At 45.3% G+C, this 21,005-nt stretch overlaps 1 protein-coding gene across 1 annotated transcript; it reads right to left on the reverse strand.

Moving 5' to 3' along the window:
* Positions 1-8,893: 8,893 nt before the first annotated feature.
* On the reverse strand, positions 8,894-19,517 carry PRSS23 (serine protease 23). Its single transcript, XM_082628477.1, has 2 exons — positions 19,369-19,517; positions 8,894-10,413 (listed from the first exon to the last, which is right to left on the reverse strand). Exon 2 carries the CDS (start codon positions 10,398-10,400, stop codon positions 9,270-9,272), a length of 1,131 nt encoding a protein of 376 aa, XP_082484603.1. The 5' UTR covers positions 10,401-10,413; positions 19,369-19,517; the 3' UTR covers positions 8,894-9,269.
* Positions 19,518-21,005: the final 1,488 nt, after the last annotated feature.

Here is a 21,005-nt window from a genome sequence, read left to right on the forward strand (position 1 = left end):
GATACTTGCCTCAATCCAATATAAATTCTTTATAAGAGCAAATTCATGAGGAAATTGTAAGATTCTTGGATGGGTTTTCACTGGCTATAGAAAGTCAACAAGCCGATGGCAAACAGGAGAGTTGAATGGTGAATACCCTCTACAAAAGAAACTAATTGATGTTCAGTTCTACCAGATAAGTCTCTTTGTCTCACCTCTACAACATGGTGACAATCAGTGAGCCAGAAATATAGGGCACTTTAATAAAAGTATAGAGTTTGTTTTAAAAATGCTGGCCAGCCACTTAGAAAAGTTTGATCTGCAATCACAGGATTTCTTACTTTGTTTTTTATCTTTTCAATTGTAACCATCTAAAGAGCTTAAAATTTGCCAAATCACCAGCTTGACTCTCTAGGCAGATCGATAACATTTCAAAAGATAGGGTTTTTAAAATGGCATCTAAAACAAACACTATGTAAAAGGGTTATGGAGCTCCAGAGTCAAGAAAAACATAATTCAATACACTATAAATTAAAAAGAAAATGTTTAGGGAAACAGAGCTCACAGTAAGAAAGTCATTTTAAAAAATCAAATCAAAGGCTCTTTCTTACTCTGAAGAGCTATATTTTCAACAAAAATGAGCCATTTGAAAAAATATGGACTGAAAAGAAATCTGATTACAATGTTAATGTCTGGATGTATAGACTCAAGTGTAATCATAATTATGTTTTATCCTTTCACACAGTGAGTATTATAAGTAACTAGATTTCAAGTCAAATTATTTTTTATGAGTGATTCTCCATAACATTTTACCATTTTAAGTCCTCAGATGAATGCAAATGAAGAGAATGTGGGACATTAAACAACTTGAAGAACTTAATGAGGCATAAAGAAGCTGATCCAAAAAAAGGGGGGAACTGAATGAATTCTTCCTGATATTATGTTAGAGTCAATCAACAAACACCTTTTCCCCATGAGGATAGAAAAAAAACGGTGGCCTTTCTAGGGGATCTTCTAAATCTGGTCTAGCAAACATCCTGGAGTGATTAAATGTGTTCATGCTAAAGGACAATGTCCTTACGTCCAAGCGAGGCTTATCCATGGAGGATATTAGTCATGCCTGAGTTATACTGGTTTACCAAACATGGCATTTTCCATCAGGAAACTGGATGCAGAGCAGTATTAAAAAATCCCAGAAAAGAAAGGCACTAACCAGGCAGGACAATCTAACTCAAAGATTTATTAAAATGTGAGAGGAACATTCAATTCGTTCAATGTACAAAGTGGCAATTCCATTTCATGGACACCAAGATATTCTTGTAGACAGGGTAGTGACTGAGCCTTACCTCTCTGGGGAGTAGAGCAAGAGTCAGGACTACAGTGACCTCAAAAGGAGAAGACACAGGCACACCCTGAGCACAGGGATGTGTCTCATCTGTCTCTGCAACTCCAGTGTCAGCACAGTGACTGGCACCAAGAAGGGCTTCTTGCTGAATGAATAATTGAATGGCTGAATAATTGAAGAGATGGGGGAAGTGCAACCTAGGCAGAGGAGGAGAGCTTGGGCAATGGGAGAGGCTTGAAAACACAGCTGCATTCAGTACAACTTGCTGGAGGCCAGGTTGTAATGACTGGGGAGCCATGGAGGATAAACGTGACCACCATATTGGATGGATGGTAAATCCACGGCTAAGAAAAGTAAACTTTATCCTCTAGTGGCCACAGTCTAGTCAACAAGACACATAGGGGAGGGGCCTAACCAGGTCTTTTCTTTAGAACATGCCTTGGGCAGCTGTGAGTGAGCTGGGAGGATATGGTCTGGAGGCTGCTATGACTGTTTAAAGAAGAGAGGGTAAGGGTCAGAATCAGGGCAGTGGCAGAGGAGCTGGACAGAAGGAGATGGACAGCACATCTATAGGACAGGTTGCCTGATTACATGGGAGATGTGGGAGAGGAAGAAGGCTCTGGGCCACAGGCCAAGTCATAACAGACATCCATTCATTTTCTCGCCATATATTTCTTATGTTAGACCATGGGCCAAACAATGGAAGATACAGGGAAGAATAGGAGTCACCCACTGCTCTTACAAGGCTCAGAGTCTAGAGACAGACACATAAATAACAACAGCAATGTAATACATCCTAGAACAGGATAGAATACATAGAAGACTTTTTTTTTTTTTTTTTTTTTTTGCGGTACACGGGCCCCTCACTGCTGTCGCCTCTCCCATTGCGGAGCACAGGCTCAGGACACACAGGCTCAGCGGTCATGGCTCACGGGCCCAGCCGCTCCGTGGCATGTGGGATCCTCCCGGACCGGGGCACAAACCCGTGTCCTCTGCATCGGCAGGTGGACTCTCAACCACTGTGCCACCAGGGAAGCCCAACATAGAAGACTTTTATTCTGGAATGCATTTGGACACAAGGAATAGCCAAGCCCAAGTAATCCTGAGTCATGGCGTTACAGGTTATATAAAGCCACCAGGATTGTTTCAATCATTCGTTTGAAAAACATTATGTATTGAGAACCCATGTACCAGCCACTGGTCTAAGTGCGGGGAAACAACAGACAAAAATCCCTGTCTTCACAAAATTATATTCTAGTAGTGGGGGACAAACAAGAGAAATTTAATATAGAGTATGTGAGATACTGATTAGCGCTAAGCAGAGACATTAAAGCAGGGAAGGGAAGTCAGACCTGTTTGAGGCAGGGGCTGCGGAGAGTTGACTTTTTAGAGAAGATGGTCAGGGGAGGCCTTCCTGAGAAGACAGCTCAGTTGATGGCAAGGCTGAGCTGCGGTTCCCAAGGCTGCTGCTCTGGTTCCACTCACGCGCTCTATTTATTTCATTTTCCAAGATTCTCCTCATTCTCTCCAATGCAAACACCTCAGTCTTGCTTCACTGGACTGGAACTTGACCTTCTCAGAACTGTCCTCATTCTTTATGAAAGAGCGTGCCTTAGTCCTTTTAAAGTCTGAAGATGAGAGACAGTGATAAATCAAGACTAAGAGAGCACTTGGTATTTTTACACATTTGATACACACACACACACACACACACACACACACACACACACACCACCGAAGAGTCACGCTGCGCTTTCTATCCTCAGAGAACATCAGGCTGGGCAGAAGGGGGTGGCTGTGGGCCTCCCTGAGCCCCTGTTTTTGTTGCCCTTGGACTCCCCCAGGGAGCGTGTGGCCCTGGATCCTTGCACTTCCTGAGGGCTCCACTGAGGATTCGGTTAATCAGTCATCATAGGCAGTGAGGAAGCAGAGCCTGTGCTCACACAGTGGGGAGCACAGAACTGCACTAGGCGAGGCTCTGCTTGGAGGACCAGGTGGCTCCTTAATGGACTCCTGCCTGCCTTGCCCACCAGTCAGAAGGACATTTCTGGGTACAACCTCTTCTTGTCCTGCCCCTTTGCCCTCCTCCCTCCCCCACTTGGCTTTGAACTTTTTTTCTCTTGGCTTCTCGGAGGCCATACTTTCCTGATTTTCCTCTGACCTCATTGGCTGCTTCTTCTCAGCCTCTTGGCTGCCTCTTCCTCCTCCTTTTCCTCTATGAGCCCAGTCTCTAAATGATGGTGGACCAGGATCCCATCCTCGGCCCTCTCCTCAAGCCTCATTCTGCTCCTTCTCTCCCCAGGTGATACTCTTTCACTCTGTGGCTTTACGTGCCATCTACATGCCAATTCAAGATCTTTCTACTGAGCTTCACTATCAGAGATCCTTACTTAACAATTCAAGCGCTCACTTGACATCGCCACTTGGGTGTCTATTAGATATTTCAAACACAACATGACCGGGCTTACCTGGTGGCGCAGTGGTTGAGAGTCCACCTGCCGATGCAGGGGACACGGGTTCGTGCCCCGGTCCGGGAAGATCCCACATGCCGCGGAGCGGCTGGGCCCGTAAGGAATGGCTGCTGAGCCTGCGCGTCCGGAGCCTGTGCCCCGCAACGGGAGAGGCCACAACAGTCAGAGGCCCGTGTACCACAAAACAAACAAACAAATCCAACAACGTGACCAACACAAAATTCTTGATCCAAAACCTAATCCTCTTTCCCATCTCAGGAAATGGCACCTGGAATCTACCTGGATGCTCGGCCCCCAAACCTAAGTGTCATTCTTTTTTTTAAAAAAATTGACATATAATTGACATATAACATTAGTTTCAGATGCAAAATATAATGATTGACTATTTCTATATATTGTGAAATGATCATCACAATAAGTCTAGTTAATATCCGTCACATACATAGTTACAAAAATTTCTAAGATCTACTCTTGGTAACTTCCAAATATATAATATAGTATTATTAACTATAGTCACCATATTCCTCATAACATCCCTATGACTTATTTATTTTAGAGTGGAAGTTTATACTTTTTAACCCCTTCACCCATTTCACCTCCTGAATGGACCAAACTTGATCCTGCCAGGGGCCCTTGCACTCCAGCTCCCTCAACCTAGAATATTTTCTTCCCAGATCTTCAATGGGCAGCTAGCTCACAGTTGGGTATAGCAAGCCTGTGAGTTTCTCATGGGTAATGCCAGCCTGGAAGAGTATGGCTGGACTTGGGATATTTTGCTGGTTAACCACTTGAGAGGCCTGTCTTCCAGGTTAAGAGTGTGCCGGCAGCAGGAGGCAGAGGGTGACATCACCAGAGGGAAGAGCTAAGGAGGATGGAAGAGCTGGTATTATCTAAGAAGCAGCAACCACTGAGGAGCGGACCCAGATGTTTGCCCTGTTCCTCTTCTTCTGTCCTACCCCAGCCCACTGGAGGAGTAGGAGCCCAGAGAGAGAGGATCTTTAAATCAGAGAGGAGGGTCTTAACTTTTAAATTGAAGTGCATTGAGATTTATTCACCAAAAGGAAGCAGGTGGGCTTCCCTGGTGGCGCAGTTGTTGAGAGTCTGCCTGCTAATGCAGGGGACACGGGTTCGAGCCCTGGTCTGGGAGGATCCCACATGCCGCGGAGCGGCTGGGCCTGTGAGCCACAACTACTGAGCCTGCGCGTCTGGAGCCTGTGCTCTGCAACAAGAGAGGCTGCGATAGTGAGAGGCCCGCGCACCGCGATGAAGAGTGGCCCCCGCTTGTCACAACTAGAGAAAGCCCTCGCACGGAAACTAAGACCCAACACAGCAAAAATAAATAAATAAATAAATAAACTCCTACCCCCAACATCTTAAAAAAAAAAAAGGGAGCAGGCAACTATGGAATCAGTCGGCCCAACTCCAGGGCCGTCATCCCCCTCAACACCAGTCTGTTGCCTTAGCTCTCAGTCTTATTTACTCTTTTTCTGGAAGCTGGTTTATTCCCTTCTCTGGGGAAACAGAAGACTAAAAACAGATGGGTTGTTCATCTGCTAGAAATGGTTTGTGTTTACACCTAGGGACTCTAGACCCCACCCCACTGAAAGGATTTTTAAATGCTCTTCCCCTATCAGAGGCCCTCAGAATGCTGATCCAGGCAAAGAAGGCATGCAGCCCCACTATTGTTCCTCGGTTCACAAAGATGGCTGTTGGTCTGCATTCCATACAGTGCTTTGCAGGGTTTACCAGTTTAGGTGACCAGACATGCTGGATTTCCCAGTACCTACCGGTGGTGTGCCTGCTGCCCTAGCCTCATTATTAATAGAATTCCCTTTCAGTCAGTCTCAAAAAAGTATGATAAATTAAATGGCCACTCTACGAAATATTCATAAAAATCAGTTGAGGGAGGCAACTTCAAGGCACCCTTGAGCTGATTCATGACAAGGACTAAGAAAAAGGACAGACATGAGCAGTAAAACTCAGAGAAAGCAGGAAGGAAAGCCAGGCTAGCGCAGTGACTGTCCACTAGCCTCCTTGGCCGCGAGCTCTGACCAGCCGTGAGAGAGGAAATGCTGAGGACTGCTGTCCAGATTGTTTCGGACACTCTGGATGACTGCCACTTACCCTTCAGCTAGCACAGGGCGGAAAGACCAGAGTCTTTATTCCAGTGTAGGCTTGTCATCCTTCACAAGTTCGAAACTAAAGACTCCCGGAGGTGTTAGAGAGACATCATTAAACATTGACCCAGGGGTCATCGCGGGCTTGCCCTCCCACCGAGCAGGTAGTATGAGTCACACAGAGTGAAGAGCATGATCTTGGGGCTCCGCTTTACTTAACAGGGTTTTTAACAAATCCATTTTCTGGTCCAAAAAAGGTAAAGAGAGAACACAGGTACAACACTGCCACTGGCCAGTTCATATTTCTGTATCTCTTTTAGCCCTGTTTCCCCTCCCCCGCTTTTTTTGGACTAGCTCCTTTCTGAAATTCAAACCTTTGTGTAGTCTACGGAAAATGTGTGTCCCCAGTTCTGCCACAACCTTCTGATTCTCAACAACAAATGATGTTTCAAGTTTATTGTCTCCTGTTTCACCTTCTGAACATTTCCAAATCTGGATACGGGGTTCTGGTGAACCCGGAAGGCACCGGTACCTGACACCACTCGGGTCTCATACTTTCTGCAGCGCCACCTAGACCAAAAGGCTGTTACAGCAATCCCCAAAATGTATTCATTAGAACACCAAATCACTCGTAGGTATTATATGAGAAAACAAGGTTTCTGTGATCAAAGGTGCTTATTGAAATGCAGATTTTAAAACATTTCTCTTTATTACAGGACTTCTTAGAGCTTTTAATGTGCAAACATGCAAGTAAATCCCCAATAAAGAGAGGGAATATTGTGAGGCAACCCCCTCCACCTTGATGATGGTGCCATTTTAATTTTTGGTAGAAAATCTGGAAGGATAAGCATTTAAGGCACACACTTCAGGAAACGTTCTTCTACTAGCCTTACTAGGAGTAAATCCTTACAATGTACAACTAATATATGTAAAGCACTAATTATATTAGTAATATTGCAAGAGACTTTTATTTCAACTTCCATGATATTTCAATACGATGCTTCTTTCTATTACCACTGAAAAGGTGGACACGTTGAACTATAATATAGTCTTCTTTTACAATTCTATGAATTATGCTGTATATAGACTGTGGGTAATATTCTTAGTAAATTACATCTACTTGTGAACTAAATATTGTATTGTTTTGACTTTGTGCCATTGCTCACCCTTGTTGAGTTTCAACATTGCAAAAAATCAAAATCAAGAAATCAATGTGCTTCATAAAAGGAGCATCTATCAATATTTTTTTTAAAAATCAGTTCCCGGGGGCTTCCCTGGGCTTCCCTGGTGGCGCAGTGGTGGTTGAGAGTCTGCCTGCCGATGCAGGGGACACGGGTTCGTGCCCCGGTCCGGGAAGATCCCACACGCCGTGGAGCGGCTGGGCCCTGAGCCATGGCCGCTGAGCCTGTGCGACCGGAGCCTGTGCTCCTCAACGGGAGAGGCTGCAACGGTGAGAGGCCTGCGTATCGCAAAAAAAAAAAAAAAAAAAAAAAAAAAATTAGTTCCGGTCTAGGTGTTCAGCAAACTTCCTTTAGCACCAAGCAAGAGCAAAAACAAACAAAACCCCCAAATACCAGACATAGAGATGGAGACCTCTCTTCTTCCTCAGGCTAGATTCCTGTTAGATTCCAAAGCACATTGTGGAAATCCGAAGATTTCTGGTGGCCTTGCATCTCTGCTATGCACAGTATTTCTTACGTGATTTGAGGAACGCACTATGGGTGTAGTTTCTTGAGTGCTTTATCATGATTATTCTTCTGAAAAGCTCGAGGAACATAAGCCAAAAGTCACCCAGAGAAGGTTTAAGCATCAGTGCTGTATTTCAATGTCCTCACAAATAAATAGTCACAATGCAGGCTGGAAATGTCAGGGGTGCATGCACACCACATATCTGCCGTGTAATTCATTTGCTTTTTTTTCCTCTACTGATACATTTAGAAAGAAGTGCTCGGGCTGAGAGGCATAGAACGAAAACATAAAATGAGTCCAGATCTTTTCCTTATATACTGTGATGAATCATATCGATATAACTTTCATAAAGACATTTATTGAAGTGGTGATTCTGATCCATTTTGCATTCCCAATTTTCATTTTTTACTCTTGTACTTGATTATGGGTGTCTGTAGCCTGGAGAATTCTAGTAAAAGAGGCCCTTTTAAAGCTAGTAAAAAAAAAAAAAGCCATATTGGTTTTTCTTAAAGCATTTTCTAAATATTTTTCCTATAAATTAAGTAAGAGAGAAAAGTTTCCAAATTGCACAAGTCCACAGCTCCCTGAAAGCGTGCTGAAAACTATGCAGAATAATTTTGATTAGGCTGGATGACTGTGCCAGGCTCCAAACAAGTGGTTATTCTGTTGTGACATCTGCCAAGCAATGTGTCCATTGTGCTCTGGAATTTAATTCATTTTAAATTACTCCATCCAAATGATAAAACATGAGATGTGCTACACTCCAGGGGTAAAATACAATGATTGTTTTTAGTGTGACCACAACTGTTAGCTGGGAAGCAATACAGCCTGTTCTAATTAGGCCCTGATTATTGTCTTCTGGAAAACAGCTAGTTCAAGAAATGTGAGTGAAATCCTGTTAAATGGAAGGATTGGCATAAACAATCTTGCTTACTCTGGTGTGACTACAAAAGCTGGCAGAGCCACATGCAAAGGCTTCCCAGAAAGTACAGCAACAGCCTCCAGAAGAGAAACTATTTCAAACTTGAAAGATGCTTGGGATACTTACTGTAGGATACAGTTTAATATGTGTACCAGTATAATCAATAAATTATTTTACTGATCCAGGACTTCTGTGCAAATGCCCCCAAATCCAAAATATTATAACTGCCTGTCTAAAAAGTGCTGTGAAAGTTCCTAAGAGTTGTATGTGGTGGGGAACACTGCCATCTGGAAACATTAATGATTAGGCGCTAAAAGAAACAAAACAAAGCAAGTTGAACCTCAGGAGAAAATACACACATACACACACATAAGAATTTATATCTCCCATATGCCACGTATTTAATATAAGCTTTGGAAACAAGTTCAGATGAAATAAAAATCAAAGTTCTCAAAAGGTGAAAGATTAAGTTAATCACTAAATCTTCCCTATTGACCCAAACGTCAGTATGTTTTTTATTTCTATGCAAAAGTATGCCTTCAAACTGCTTCAATGATATATGATACACAAACCAGTTTTCAAATAATACAGCCAGTCATCTTGCAATTTAAAAAAATTAGGTAAAAGATATTATAACACATTTTACACACACACACACACACACACACACACACACACACCAATGACAAAATTTGGCCTCTCCTAAAATAGAAAACCATTAAGAGTGGCTAGAAAGGAACACCGTGTCACCCCTCCCTACAATCCAGGTAGTTTCCTTTAATCCAATAGCAAATCTGGGCATATTTGAGAGGGGTGATTCTAACAGCCACGTTGAAATCTTGTGGAGAACCGTTCATGTCTACCCACTGGTGCCCGGAAAAGATGCCAATAATTTTTCGCTCCCACTTCTGCTGCTGTCTCTTCCACATCCTCACGTAGACCCCGGACCCGCTGGCCCCGGGCTGGGCGTCACACTGCTGGTACAGCAGGTCATAGGTCTCATCTTTGACATCACAGAAGCGGTATACCAAGTTGCCCGGTCGGTCATTGTCATAACCGGAGAAGTGGATTCTGCCCCCTGGCAGCTGCTTGGCGGGAGGGCTTACCCCAATCTTCATGAACTTTCTTTTGTGGGGTTTTTTGAGTTCCAGGAGGGCATAGTCATAATCCATGCCAATGTCATTGGCATTGCCCTTGATCCAACCCTTGGGCACATGGGTGCGCTTCACCCGGATCCACTGAAATTTCATCTTCTCGGGCACGGCTGAGCTCGAGTCGTTGGCCCCTCGACCACCATCTTTAAACTTGGGCTTTAGGAAGCCCACTCGAAGTTTCTGGGTTCCTTTCACGTAGGTTTTCCCATCGTGTATGCAGTGGGCAGCCGTGAGGACGTGCTTCTCTGCCACCAGGGTGCCGGTGCAGCCTGTTGATAACTTCACCGATGTTGAGAATGGGTAGTTGAGCAGGAAGTCCTTCCCAAAAATGCTGAATCTGCTGTCATAGCCATAAATCTGCCGCTTCCTTCGAGACTTTCCCGAAGACTCACCCTCACCACTTCTGAGGACATAGATGCCCACCTGTGTCTCGGTGCGGCTGCCGTTGGCATAGAGGGTTTCATAGGACAGGTACTGCTTGGCTTCTTCATAAGTGGGCAGTGGACTTCCCTTATGACACTGGGGGCCACACGAGGAGGACACTTCCAATTTGGCTTCGGCCCCAAAGTGTGGCTTGGCCAAGTTTAAGGTGGACTGGGGTAAGACCACGGGGAGGCGGTAGGCAGGCCAGGTGGGTTTCCAGTGGGCGCTGTAGGGGCTCACCTGCCCAACAGCACAGAGGAGAATGTTGAGGAGGAGGAGAAGCCCTGGGGTCCCCGCCATGCTGAGCACCACCCTGCAGGAACAAAGACAAGCAGGTCAGGAGGGCAAGGGGCTGAGCGCTCCTTTGCTGGGGAGGCAGCCTGGGGGCATGCCTGTCGTTGTTTTAAGACTGTGAACCCTGCTCATTAATCGGGGTGTGGAGAGGAATCCCTAGGTAATGGTCTCACTCACAACGCAAGGGCTTGACCTTGTTTGTTCCTGTGGCTGGGTGCCCAAAATGAAATTGGGTATTCATTCCCCTTGATGTTTAAGGTGTCCCTAAGGACGGCCTGCTGCAGGGCAGGTGCATGGAGTCATTAATTCACAGATGAATTGCTTGACCAGCCCTGATATCCATACAGTTTTGAGCCTTCTTTGTGCTTGATTCTATACTTTCATCCTCTCCTACCTTCCTGGTCCCCCTGCTTTTCTTTCCTTCCTTCCTCTCAATCTCATTATAGGATGTACTGCGAAAATGTTTAAAGTAACTTGCTCATCTCGAGGGTAAATTTAAATTACACAGTTTATTGAATGACTAAGGCATCAAGGAGGGATGGGTCCACAGTGTCACACTTACTGGGACTCTGATTGCTTTTAAATGGTGAGTGATTGAGAGGAGGGAATGAGACTTTTTTTGTTTTATTTGTTTTGCTTTGTTTTGAATTTAGAACAACCTTAACTATTATAAGTTTAGTTTCAGAGTAACCAGGTCTCCGACAAACCAAATATTCCTTCATCCTTTGGATTTTGTTGTATACTACCAGGGTCTTTGTCAAAGATCTAAAGCTCTAATACTGCATCAAGTATCACATTGTGACTATTTCTATTCCTATTTCAAGTAACTATTGGTTACGTTTTCAGGTCTGTGCATCTGTGTTCCCAGCTAGTCTAAATGCCTTGAACTTGGGCCTATGCTAGCAACTCAACAAAGATTTATTGAATGGATAGTTTGTATTTATGAAGAGTGAATGAATGAATTATTAGTGTGGCTCAAAAACTATATATATATTTTTAATTGGGGTATAGTTGCTTTACAATGTTGTGTTAGTTTCTACCGTACAGCAAAGTGAATCAGTTATACATATACATATATCCCCTCTTTTTTGGATTTCTTTCCCATTTAGGTCACCACAGAGCATTAAGTAGAGTTCCCTGTGCTCTACAGTAGGTTCTCATTAGTTATCTATTTTATACATAGTATCAATAGTGTATATATGTCAATCCCAATCTCCCAGTTAATCCCAGCCCCCCTCCCCCTTGGTATCCATACGTTTGTTCTCTACATCTGTGAAAAAATATTTTGAATGATGCACGCTGAGTGCTAATGACAGAGATGCACATAGATGATATGGAGGCTCAGAGAAAGGGCGTGGAATCCAGTTGTGGGGAGAAGAAGAACAGGGGAGGTATTGTGGGGGAGGTGATGCTTGAGATGGGTGTTAAGTCTGAACAGAAAGTAGCTAAGACAGAGTGAAGGGGACACTTAGAAAGAGGGAAAAACAGTCTATGCAAGGGCAAGGAGACAGGCAACAGTACAAGTCACTTCAGTAACACACTAAGCTCAGTAAGGGTGGAAGAGAGGACAGGGTGGAAGCAGCAGGCAAGAGCCAGATTATGCAGGGCTGTGTATACTAGATGAAGGAGTTTGGATTTTATCCTGAAAGGTATGTTTAAAGACCCGGAACAATCATCCCACAAGAGAAACAACAACAACAAAGATGATTGGAAGTACTCTTATAAATATTGAAGCATCAGTTGGCTCAGACTGGCTCCGAATCTTCTGTTCAAGAGAAGCTGAATAGCAGGTAGGTTAATTCATTCACAATGAAGGACCCCAAAACAAGGACAAGGAGGGGTTAGGTCTTAAGAAGCTAGTGGGACATAGTGGGAGTGGGAGTCAGGAAGAAACTGTTTCACTATTCTCACGCTTCCTCTTTGAGAATACAGAGCTGCCAGCAACTTCTGGGTGACTTTTGCTTTCTTTTACCTAAAACTGGAAAATCCCATTGATCTGATCTAGTCCAGCTGAGCATGCCAAGCCATACTCCCAATATGCACACACTATGTTTTCCAGTATGTGCTTGCCCCACCTGCCTCTGGGAACTTTTGCTTGACTCTTTCTGATTCCACTTCTGTCAAGTGCGTGGCTGGAAAAGAAAGAAATGAAGTGCTGGAAAAGCTAATTCCTTGGGACTTCCTGATTCCTTGAAACTGTTTCTCTCCATTTTTCCAAACAGGAAGGGTCCTTGGGCCCTCTGGCATGGAGGAAATATATCTAATTATTCCTCTAAATCCTTGAAATCATGGGGGGCATGTGTACGTTCACACAAGTGTTTGTGCTGGTTGAGGGTATTGCCAGGACTAAAGGTTCTAAATGGATGAGGGAGGGGATGCTAATGCAGGTAGAGCCCTCTTCCCTAAGGGGGACTTCGCGGGTGGATTAGGTGTGGTGAGGACAACACTTCAGGAGACTCCAGGAGATGGTTCTCTCTGATTATTCCCATCTCCTAGCCGAGGACCCAGACCTTGGACATACCTAGGGCTTGGACAGCCTTTTCCCTGTATAAGTTGCTGTGTAGGTGACGAAATGCCCCCCACACCAGAATCCCTGCCAAGTGTGATATGTACTAGGAAGAATCATGTATTTCCCACAGGGCTTCAGCTTGGACCCCTACATACTATCCCCTCCTCACTTGGACTATAACATGGAGAACATTAATGCCTGCTAACACTGAGCAACAGATGTGTTAAGCCAAGTTTACTTCAGCTTACCTTTCTTTTCCTTATAAATTTATTTATTTATTTATTTATTTATTTATTTCTGGCTGCGTTGGGTCTTCGTTGCTGCCCGTGGGCTTTCTCTAGTCGCGGTGATTGGGGGGCTACTCTGTTATGGTGCACGGGCTTCTCATTGTGGTGGCTTCTCTTGTTGCAGAGCACGGGCTCTAGAATGTAGGCTCAGTAGTTGTGGCGCATGGGCTTAGTTGCTCCACAGCATGTGGGATCTTCCCAGACCAGGGCTCGAACCCATGTCCCCTGCATTGGCAGGCAGATTCTTCACCACTGCGCCACCAGGGAAGCCCCCTAGATGGATTTTTAAAAGTGTATTTGAACTAGTTTCAGACCTGTTCCTACCATTCTCTTCCCTGACACCCCAGCCAATAGACAATGTCAACGGTTGGACGAATGGATAAAGCTAAAGACACATGCCATTGGCACAGTCCTACAGAGTGCAAATTATTTACAGCAGTAAATAATTTGCACTCTGTACTCCTAAAATCCAATTAACATACAAATTTCAGATTTAGGATTTCAAAAGGCATGTTCTAGTTGATAATACGAGCATATTTTAACTGTCATGTTCTTCCTGCCCCTTGAAAATATCTACAACTCATGATAATATATAAGATCATACTATCTCATCTCCTCCTCTCTCTCTCCCAAGAATAATATTTTGAAAACAGAAATACTTGGCAGCTTGGACCTCTGGATTCTGTGTGTTCTTTCTTAAGATAAGCTGAAATAGGGACTTCCCTGATGGTGCAGTGGTTAAGAATCTGCCTGCCAATGCAGGGGACGCAGGTTCGAGCCCTGGTCTGGGAAGATCCAACATGCCGCAGAGCAGCTAAGCCCGTGCGCCACAACTACTGAGCCTGAGCTCTAGAGCCCACGTGCCACAAGTACTGAGCCCATGTGCCTAGAGCCCGCACTCCGCAACAAGAGAAGCCACTGCAGTGAGAAGCCTGTGCACCGTAATGAAGGGTAGCTCCCACTCACCGCAACTAGAGAAAGCCCGCGCACAGCAAAGAAGACCCAACGCAGCCATAAATAAATAAATAAATAAATAAATAAATAAATAACATTGTTAATGTACTAAAATTGCAAAAAAAAAAAAAAAAACCATCCATCTAAGAACCTTGTGTTAATGAATTAACCCCCTCTCAGGCAAAATCGATTCTAATTTCACCTTTCCAAGTGCTTTTCCTGTATAGTAAACCCCTGTTTAAAAAATACTTTCCAAGGTCTTAAAGCATGCCTCATTTCACATGTGTCACCATGGCATACCTTTTTGAAAAATGTCTGCCTTTCAAAAAGTAAACACTGTTTTAAGAAACCAGTTAGTGGGTGTGGAGACACAGGAACAAGTCTTTTCTGGGGTATGCGTGTTGGCTCTCACTGGCCACAGCTTCACTCCAGCCTCTCAGCACACAGAATCGAATTTGTTCTTCAGCAAAATGAGGGCCTCCCAGACCACTTACAGATCACAGGATGCTGTTAGAGGGCACTAAAGAGCCTACTGCAGACTATGGCTAGAATATTAAGACTCTAGACAAATAGCATCTAATCTAATCCAGAGCCTTCACAAGTGAAATTCTGGGCAGTCAGCCAGTTTAGGAGAAGTCAGCCATCTATAAGTAAAACTGCTAAACCAACAGGGCAGGGTAAAGCTCTAATCCCTCAAAAATAAACTTTTCAGATACCTCAAAAACACTAATTCTCTTAGTTTGAAGCATCGCTTACAAGTTCCCTATATTATTATTTCAACTCTATTCATTACTTTGTGTGGTAAGACCTTATTCTGAGAACATTTTATATCTTCATTAAAGTTTCTAGGGCTTCCCAGTGGCGCAGTGGTTAAGAATCCGCCTGTCAATGCAGGGGGCACGGGTTCGAGCCGTGGTCCAGGAAGATCCCACATGCCGTGGAGTAGCTAAGCCCGTGCACCACAACTACTGAAGTCCGCACGCCTACAGTCCATGATCCACAACAAGAAAAGCCACCACAATGAGAAGCCCGCGCACCTCAAAGAAGAGTAGCCCACGCTCGCCGCAACTAGAGAAAGCCCACGCGTAGCAGCAAAGACCTAACACCGCCAAAAATAAATAAATAAGATAAATAAATTTAAAATAAATAAATAAGTTTCTATCTAACTCTGAAAGCTATAAAACTGTATTTAAAAAAAAACCTTAGGGCTTCCCTGGTGGCGCAGTGGTTGAGAGTCCGCCTGCCGATGCAGGGGACACGGGTTCATGCCCCGGTCCAGGAAGATCCCACATGCCGCGGCGCGGCTGGGCCCGTGAGCCATGGCCGCTGAGCCTGCGCGTCTGGAGCCTGTGCTCCGCAACGGGAGAGGCCACAACAGTGAGAGGCCACGTACCGCAAAAAACAAAACAAAACAAAACAAAAAAACTTTAATTCAGATTTAGAAATTAATGCAGGTCAAATTATTCCAAATTGATTTGGTTTTTAAATACCTGATCAGAAATTGGAAGAGAAAGTTGTATGTTCTCAGGTCCCCACCTGGGTTTAAACTGACAACTGTATTAAAGTTACAAGCTTCATAAGTTACTCCTTTACCAAATGTGTATTTAGGGTGATTTAGAAATTGTTATGAACAATGATCTCTTAGTCTTCTAGCTCTGGTTTTTCCAGGTCCAAGATTCTCTCATTTTATAATTTTCCAGGGACACAAAAGTACAGGTCAGGCATTATGTTGTTTATAGACAGCATCTGTACTGTCATTTACTGCTCAGGAGCGTTTACTCAAAGAATTGTGGAAGGCGGAGGCACAAGGGGAAAGGAAAAGGAAAATTTATCATGCTGATCTCTTGCCTGTCTGGACAGCAAGGTTTCCCTTATCTGTTTGCAAAGGAAACAAAGGCCTCCAGCAGAGGGCAGCTTTCAAGAATGGAGTGGAGGATGGCTAGGTGAGAAAGCTCTTAGGAAAGTCTTGGGGTAGAGAGGAGGAGGGGGACACACCCTACTCCAACTCAGGGCCTTTCCTAAGGCATTCACACCTTGCCCTGACCCCTTCCCCATTAATAAAACACTTTAAAATTAGGTTGGTGGCTTTGCATTAATTTCCCAGTTCACCTGATACTAGAATAATTCCCCAGGAGACAATTATTGTTTCCATTTTTATAAACTCTTGGTAAGCCTTAGCTATGCCCATTTAAGTTTATTTAAACAGAAACACTCTAGGATGAAAACAGTCATAATCTCACTACTGGAAAAGTAACTAATGGGTCACATAATTTTTAATTCTCTCCTGCCTTTAAATGAATCATTTTATCCTTATAGAACTGTCTGGAAAACTCACACCTTAAAAAAGGAATGAACATTTCCAAATCTTATCCTTATTATTAACCCACAAGGACTTACTGTATAGCACAGGGAACTCTGCTCAATATTATGTAACAACCTAAATGGGAAAAGAATTTTGAAAAAGAATGGATACATGCATATGTATAACTGAATCACTTTGCTGTACACCTGAAACTATCACAACATTGTTAATCGACTATACTCCAATATCAAATAAAAAGTTAAAAAATAAATTAATTAATTAAAAAAATCTGGACAAAATAATTCAGGTCTACAACATTTCATTTCTAGGAATAAGCCTTTACTGGATAAGGAGTCCTTAGATACATAATTATCTTTTAAACTTCCCGACTAAGTATTTTCATGCATCATTTCACCTAAATGACAAAGAATGGAAAATGAAGGTCAGCAAATATTTTCTCGCCATGCTTAGTAATATGGAAACAGTATTCCTTTTCCAGCTCTGTATATCTGACTCACAAGAGGGTTACACTTTCCATGTTCCATCACTCAACATGAGCTGCTGTCCCTCTGTCCACTGTCTGAAAATATTTATACCTTATGAAGATACTGCCACTTCATAAGCCCACTAATAACCTTACAGTGAAGGGACATTGCACATTATCAGATGTGCAGACAACAATCACTGCCTGGAGACCGTGGCACTGAGATGGCTCTCTGCCAGTTCTACACCTTGAAAACTGCAACAACACAGGTCTCCTCAAGAGGGCAAGTGTTTGGGATAATGGTTTAACTCCTATAGCAAAGAAGTGCTGGCAGGGAAAATCTAATCCTCAGGATATAAGTTCTCTGTTGTACAACGTCTGAATCCCTGTGACCACTATAAACGGTAATGACAGGAAGAAACAGCAGGGAAGTTTGTGAGGATAAAAGTTTTGGACACCATTTGGAAGGATGGCAAAGGGTTTTTCCATGGACTCTCTGCCCAGGGATACTGAACAGTGAAACCATGCTAATTCCTAAAGCAAATAGCTAAAAATGAACAAAGCTCTGGGAATACGCTGCAGCCAGGCATGCTCTCATTTTCCTGAGGCACAGAACCTGTTAAAGGGAAACAAACCTAATCACATAATGGTTTAAGAATTACAGTCTTGTACAGGAAAGAAATGCAGGGTACTTACAAGCCCAGCTACCCTAAACATAATCTTGTGGTCAAACGAAGTTTAACTTCTTCTCTATCAGATTTTAGGCAAAATGAACTACCCTAGTGAGCCTGGGACAAACCTGGCAGCAGAACAAGAGCAGAGTATAAAACTGTCAATGGTGAGACCATGAGAAACGAATTCCCTGGAGTTGGGGGCGGGGGAGGGGAGTTAGGCATGAATAATGGCTGGTGGATTAAATCCTAAGGGATCTATGAGAAAAGATGTGCAGGAGAACCTGAGACTCTTAAACACTGCAGACAGGGGCCAGAAGTGTTCTCAGACCCACTAATGGGCACTTTGGCACTTATACTACAGACAGAAAAATGCACCCACATTCACCATCTACCTGAATAAGTTGTCACTGTTACAAAAATGAGATCCATATTAGTTACCTTGGAAAAAAAAAATGCTTCCTTTCCAGGTCAGGCAATGGAAAGGATGACGAGTTATCTCTTGACTTAAGTGGCAAAAATACAAGTGAAACAATCTATTCAAATGCAGACGGTGTGCATATGATCACAAACACTTTCACAAGTACATATAGTGGCTTTCGTGGCAGTTCCTAAGTTCCTTTTCCCCACTCCACCTCCAATCCACTCCTGTCTGACAGACTTCTTAAGAGATGCAGTTATAAGGTCTATTTTAAATGCTCTTATGCACAGGTATGATTCTGAAACAAGTGCAATAAATAGCCTGATATTAATTTGGAATTCAGTTTTTGGCCACAGCTGACTTCAAACCATAAATTCAACTCCTTACCACAGGGCCTCGTCAAAACGATTCTGGCATTGGCCTGCCTGCTCCTAAGGAGGGCACAGAGACCCCTCAAGTTCAGTTTCAGACGCTAAGAGACGGCAACCCTAAGCCAACACCGATCCTGAACAACCAGGAGCTTTCCATCAGCCAGGGGCTGTTTCTGAAGTCTCATGGATGTCACCCAAAAGGGAATTAAACAAACAGGCTTTTTATCAGCTGCTTTCTCATGAGATGTTCGAAAGCAAACTTAATTTGTATTCCGGAGGGGAGTGGTAGTTTTCCTTCATCTAAATAATTTTTCTCCCTCCTCTTTTAAAACATTTTTGAAACTTTTTTCAAACTGTTTTTTTAAACGTTAACTAGTGATGAATGTCCACAGGCTCAGGAAGAAATATTTGCTTCCAGCAACTGTTGATAGTTCACGGACAGTAGTTTCTAGGGATGCGCAGGGTTATCAAGGCACCAGAGAAAAGAGCCTCTTTGCTGCAGTCTCCTTGCTTGCTAAGGTTTGTTCACAATCACATGCCCAGGGTTTAAAAATTAATGTTCAAATCTTGTTGGAATACGTATGTGCAAAACTCAAGGGAAAAAGTGAGGGTGTGCGTGTGTGTGTGTGTCTGTGTGTGCACGTAGGAGGCGCCGGTGTTATCATCTTCCAGCCGGAGGACAGCGTACCCAGAGCGGGCTCTTTCTTTACTCCCACCCAGCATCCGGGATGGTAGTTGCACAACTTTCCTTCCCCACCCGATCCACGGGTGACACTGCGTGAATCCAAATGCCCTGCAGCTCCTGAGTCTCCGCGGAGCTCCCCCAGGCCGCCGGTCGCACCCCTCGAGCCCCGAGGGTAGCCGAGGCGAGGTCTCCAGTGCCGTCCCCCCCAGCCACGCAGCCCGCGGTCCCCCCGCCTCGCGCCCACCGGCCCTTTGTTCCACGGCCCCCGCCGGGCCAGCGCCCTCACTCACCCGCGCCGGGTCGCCCGCCCGGGCCCCGGCTCGCCGCGCCGCTCAGACAGGTGTGGGGGCCGGGAGGGCGCGCGCAGCTCCCATGCTGGCTCGGCGGCGCAACTGAGTGCGAGCGGGCGGGCGGGGAAGCAGTGCCGGCGGCTGCCGGGTCCGCCCCCCGCGCCTCCGGAGCCCGCCCGCCCCGCCTCCGGCCTCGGGGAAGCCGCTCGGCCGCCCCCCGCCCCCCGCCCGCGCCCCGCGCCCCCGCCCCTCGCTGCCCGCAGCCGGTCCGAGCCGGGCGCGCAGCCGGGAGGACCCGCGGCCTTGCGGCCCCGCGCAGGTGGCCCCGGCGCCGCTCGCCTGTCCCGGCCTCTCCGTGCCAGCTCGCGCCGGCTCTCGGGGAAGGGCCCGCCCTGCCCGGGGACCCGCGCAACCCTTCCTGAGCGAGCCTGGGGCCTTCGCTGCCTGCGGTCCGCCGCCTGCTCGCAAAGACCAGGGGCCCCTAAAGTCGACAGCCGAGATCTGGGGCCGCGGGCCACACCTGGTGCGCGAAAAGCCCCTCCGCAAGTTTGAAGAGTTGGAGAGAAACCTGTGCGCTTTCCACCCCACATGCGCTTTGAGAGTTTTCAAAGTTTTGAGGTGATGCCCGAGTTCCTTTCCGCTTCACCCAGTCTCTTGGGGGCCTCAAAGGGGCGGAAACCCGCGATCCGGTGGCAGGACCGCCAACGCTTTGCATCCCCTGCAGCAGCGCCCAGTGCGGTGCTTGGGGCCCGGAGCAGGGCAGGGGCTTTGCAGCTTCCAGTAACCGGCTGGGTGGGGGAGCCCACCGGCCTCAGCTCTCTCTATCCGGGCACCAGCGGGTGGAGCCACCTCCTCACCCAGTGGGCAAGGGGCCCACAGAACGGGCAAAGAAGGTACAAATTACCCCCCCCTTTTAACATCTTTATTGGAGTATAATTGCTTTACAATGGTGTGTTAGTTCCTGCTTTATAACAAAGTGAATGTTATACATATACATCTGTTCCCATATCTCTTCCCTCTTGCGTCTCCCTCCCACCCCTCTAGGTGGTCACAAAGCACCGAGCTGATCTCCCTATGCTATGCGGATTCTTCCCACTAGCTATCTGTTTTACGTTTGGTAGTGTATGTATGTCCATGCCTCTCTCGCGCTTTGTCACAGCTTACCCTTCCCCCTCCCCATATCCTCAAGTCCATTCTCTAGTAGGTCTACAAACAAAACTACCATATGACCCAGCAATCCCACTACTGGGCATATACCCTGAGAAAACCATAATTCAAAAAGATTACCCCTCTTTGACAGGTAAGGCAGGGGAGGAGGTTTTTCGGGGCTTAATGACTTGCCCCAATGCACTGAGGCCGCCTTTTTTTTCTGTGAAGCCCTTTAGCCTGCCTGTCTCCCACCAAAGTCTGCTCTCGAAAAGAGAGGACCTAACAGGCTGTTTCACACCAACGTGTTAATGACAGACCAAGGTGCTTGTGTTTGCCACCGATTTTAAATAGGAAAGCCCCAACACGTGTCACTGTGTGGTGATTCTCAAATATGAGGGCACTATTTTAAGGGCAAAATTTTCTTAAACCAACCCACTCCTGGCTTAAATTATTTTCTTTTAAAACGTTGCATTACTATAAACGTAAAA

This window comes from Mesoplodon mirus (assembly GCF_964341445.2).
Source record: "Mesoplodon mirus genome assembly, chromosome: 7".
Classification (NCBI taxonomy): Eukaryota; Metazoa; Chordata; class Mammalia; order Artiodactyla; family Ziphiidae; genus Mesoplodon; species Mesoplodon mirus.

What these genes read in the sequence shown, in the direction of transcription:
- PRSS23 (XM_082628477.1), bottom strand. Translation starts at nt 10,400, where the DNA reads ATGGCGGGGACCCCAGGGCTTCTCCTCCTCCTCAACATTCTCCTCTGT.